This window comes from Episyrphus balteatus, chromosome 2, assembly GCF_945859705.1.
Source record: "Episyrphus balteatus chromosome 2, idEpiBalt1.1, whole genome shotgun sequence".
Classification (NCBI taxonomy): Eukaryota; Metazoa; Arthropoda; class Insecta; order Diptera; family Syrphidae; genus Episyrphus; species Episyrphus balteatus.
This window is the reverse complement of record NC_079135.1, coordinates 13,983,451-13,986,564: the sequence shown is the minus strand read 5'-3', so window position 1 is coordinate 13,986,564 and position 3,114 is coordinate 13,983,451. Positions and strand designations below refer to the sequence as shown.

The window sequence follows — 3,114 nt, the reverse complement described above, 5'->3', positions numbered from 1 at the left end:
GCGAACCAACGGCAAACTTTTCACTTTTTCTTTTTCCAAAGAAGTTTGCTTCCCACAAATACCAAATTCGAATTCAAGTAGACGTCGTGTCACTACTTCTTCATTACGGCTCGTAAATAGAATATCGCCGAAAAACATATTTTTTAACCATTAATTACCTCATAATAAATTAAAAGTAAGTCCACAACTTAATTCTATTTACAAATAAATCGAATTTGTTTGAGTTTTTATTGATTAATCAAAAGATACAGCGTGGTGCTTTGTCCACGTCAACACAGTGAAATCGTCCCCAAATAAAAATTTTCCAATCTCTTTTTTGTTTTCTTTTTTTTAGAATGTACAAATTTGGTCTCATTTGCATTGCCCTTTTGGCTATGACCAACTGCTGCCTGTCATCGGAAGATGAAACCAGCGCCAGGCTCTTGGTCTCCAAACAAATCATGAACAAATATTTGGTGGAGAAGAGTGACTTGGTTGTCAAGTACACTGTCTACAATGTTGGCAATGGAGCCGCTGTCAATGTTAAATTGGTCGACAATGGATTCCATCCGGAAGCATTCGAAATTGTTGGAGGTCAATTGAGTGCCAGCGTGGATCGCATTGCCCCACAAACTAACTACACCCATGTCGTTGTGGTTCGTCCAAAATCTTATGGATACTTTAACTTCACAGCTGCCGAGGTCACTTACAAACCAGTTGAAGAAGCTGAAAAGGTAATTAACAATCAATTTAAACTCAAAACCATGTTTAAGACTTTTTTCTCTTCAGATCCAACTGGCAATCAGTTCTGAACCTGGTGAGGGTGGAATTGTTAACTTGACCGAATTCAACAAACGTTTCTCATCTCATTTCTTCGATTGGGTTGCATTCGCTATCATGACTTTGCCTTCGTTGGCTATTCCATTGGGATTATGGCATTCGTCTAAGAGCAAATATGAGAAATACAACAAGAACAAGAAGCACTAAAGTGGAGGAGTTCTTCTCATAAAATTAATTTTAATTTTTTTTTTCTTTTCAATTATAAAAACCACAACAAGACTCGTGTGCGAGAAGAAACTCACACTCTTCCCACTTTTTTTTTTGTTCATTTGAATGAAGGAGCAACATCTTGGAATCGTTTTAGATTTGTACTAAGACGCTGCGTCAAAATATATGATTTCTTTTTTTTTACAAAATAGCTTAACATTTAAATTATTTTTGACGGCGTAAGAGCTTTTGTATTAAAAAATTAATAAATAAAAAAATAAAAACTTCAATTGAAAAAATAGAAAATTGTTTTATTTATTGGGCTTTACTGAATTGTGCCCTTAATTATGAAAGTGGACTAAGTCACTCCTAAAAATGGCCTCAAATCTAGCCTTTAAATAATTATTATTTAAGGGGTAAAGTTTATTTGAAAGCGAAATCGCAATAAACAAACTTCTTTATTGCTCCTCTAGTGATTTCATAAAAGAAATATAATTAAATCGTTATAAGAAAATTATTATGTAAGTTTTTCTTTAAACAATGCAAAAAGTGACTTAGTCCACTTTCATAATCATGGGCACAATTATTTCTTTGACTATTTTAACTGGCGTTGTTTGAGGGCAATATTGGTACGAATACGAACCCTATTAATAAGATCTTAATGCCAATTTACTAACGTTAACGAAGGTTTCACAACAAATCCCTCTCAAGAAAATTTGGAAAGAAAAACTTTGGAAAGAAGTAGAAAAGGAACTTAACGGTTTTTGACCCACCAACGAAATCTATTTCTGAATGAAAAAAGTAGGTACTTAGGTGAAAAATTGATAACCATGATGTTTTGCTTTAAAAAAAATATTTAAAGTATGCCAAGAGAAAAAAAAGCATCTGGTGGAGAGAAGACCCAAGACATTTTTTTTCTATCAATAAATATTTTTACTTTTGTACCTTAGTAGGTACAGTTGCTGAAATAGTTCTAATGGGTTTGAATTATCTCTTAAACTTCGCCTTATGGTTCTGTGTTCATTTCGTTGTTCTTGCTGTCTTTCATCCAATTATATAGAAACTATATTTTTTGCATTTTAAATTCCAGATAAGGATTAGGACAAAAACAAACAATTTTTTTCACTAAAATCCGGCTGTCAAATCATTCAAAAATCAATTTATTATTTTCATGTTGGCAAAATTTGTTCCCAAGGAAAAAAATTCAGTGAGGAATTCCCGATAGTAGAAACTTGTTCCCGGGAAGGGAAATATTCCTAGGGACAAATATTTCCCAAGGAATTCCCGATAAGGCTGATATGAACCGCGAGTGATGGACACACAACCGCGGTGTGGAGCACTCCCTTCCACTCAGGGGGCATTTTTCGATCAAAGAAGATAGCCTTGCGTATCGCCTCTGTCTTTGTAGATTGGCAGAATGTAAAAAGTAGTAGTTGGCCTTGAGCATTGTTAATTAACTTTGGCGAATAAATCTCTTGATTATTTCTTCTTTTTTGAGCGACTTTTTTTTTTAAATAGTTGCGCTCTTATTATGTGTTATGTCGTAGCTCTTGAATATCAGTAGTAGTATGAGTAGAAATTTCATCCATCACAGTCAGCATAGGTGTTTCCAATCTGCGAAATTGGTTTTACACTACTGGTATTACATATATCCTAATAGCATACCAAAAACTCAGGGGTGACAATCTGTATCTAATAAGCGAATTAACGTTTTCGAGTGTGCGAAAGATTTGCCTTATGCCATGAAGCAAATCTTTCACACAAGCGAAAACGTTTGTTCGCTTATGCGATACAGAATGTCACCCCAGTATAGTAGATATTTTTTTCTTTGGTTAGTTTTGTCGTTTAAAAGAAAGTAAATATTTTAATGGATTCAATCCCCTAATTCATAATCGGTTCATGTCGCAGCTTTTGTTTTCCTTGAGTATAGTTTTGTTGCCATTAGTTTCGAGGCCACAGTTTTTTTTAAATTTAAATTTACTTATGTCTTCTTCCATTTGCTAGTTTTGGAGTCTGATTTGTAAGCCTGACAGCTAAAAGAGGGGGTGAAGAGGGAAACAAAATCTTAGATTTCATGTGCTATTTGGCACTGATTCAAAAAAATCGAATGGAGATTAAAAAATCTGAATCTCGATTTTTGCCGCCTTA

The 3,114-nt window shown here is 34.2% G+C and overlaps 1 protein-coding gene across 1 annotated transcript; it reads left to right on the top strand.

Moving 5' to 3' along the window:
* On the top strand, positions 1-1,010 carry LOC129910817 (translocon-associated protein subunit beta). Its single transcript, XM_055988387.1, has 3 exons — positions 1-175; positions 335-713; positions 769-1,010. The coding sequence occupies exons 2-3, from the start codon at positions 336-338 to the stop codon at positions 964-966; spliced, it is 576 nt and encodes a 191-aa protein (XP_055844362.1). The 5' UTR covers positions 1-175; position 335; the 3' UTR covers positions 967-1,010.
* Positions 1,011-3,114: the final 2,104 nt, after the last annotated feature.

Excerpts from the sequence above, each read along its gene's own strand:
- LOC129910817 (XM_055988387.1), top strand. The coding sequence starts at position 336 with ATGTACAAATTTGGTCTCATTTGCATTGCCCTTTTGGCTATGACCAAC. Across the intron at positions 714-768 it reads CAGTTGAAGAAGCTGAAAAG|ATCCAACTGGCAATCAGTTC; the intron begins GTAATTAACAAT and ends TTTTCTCTTCAG.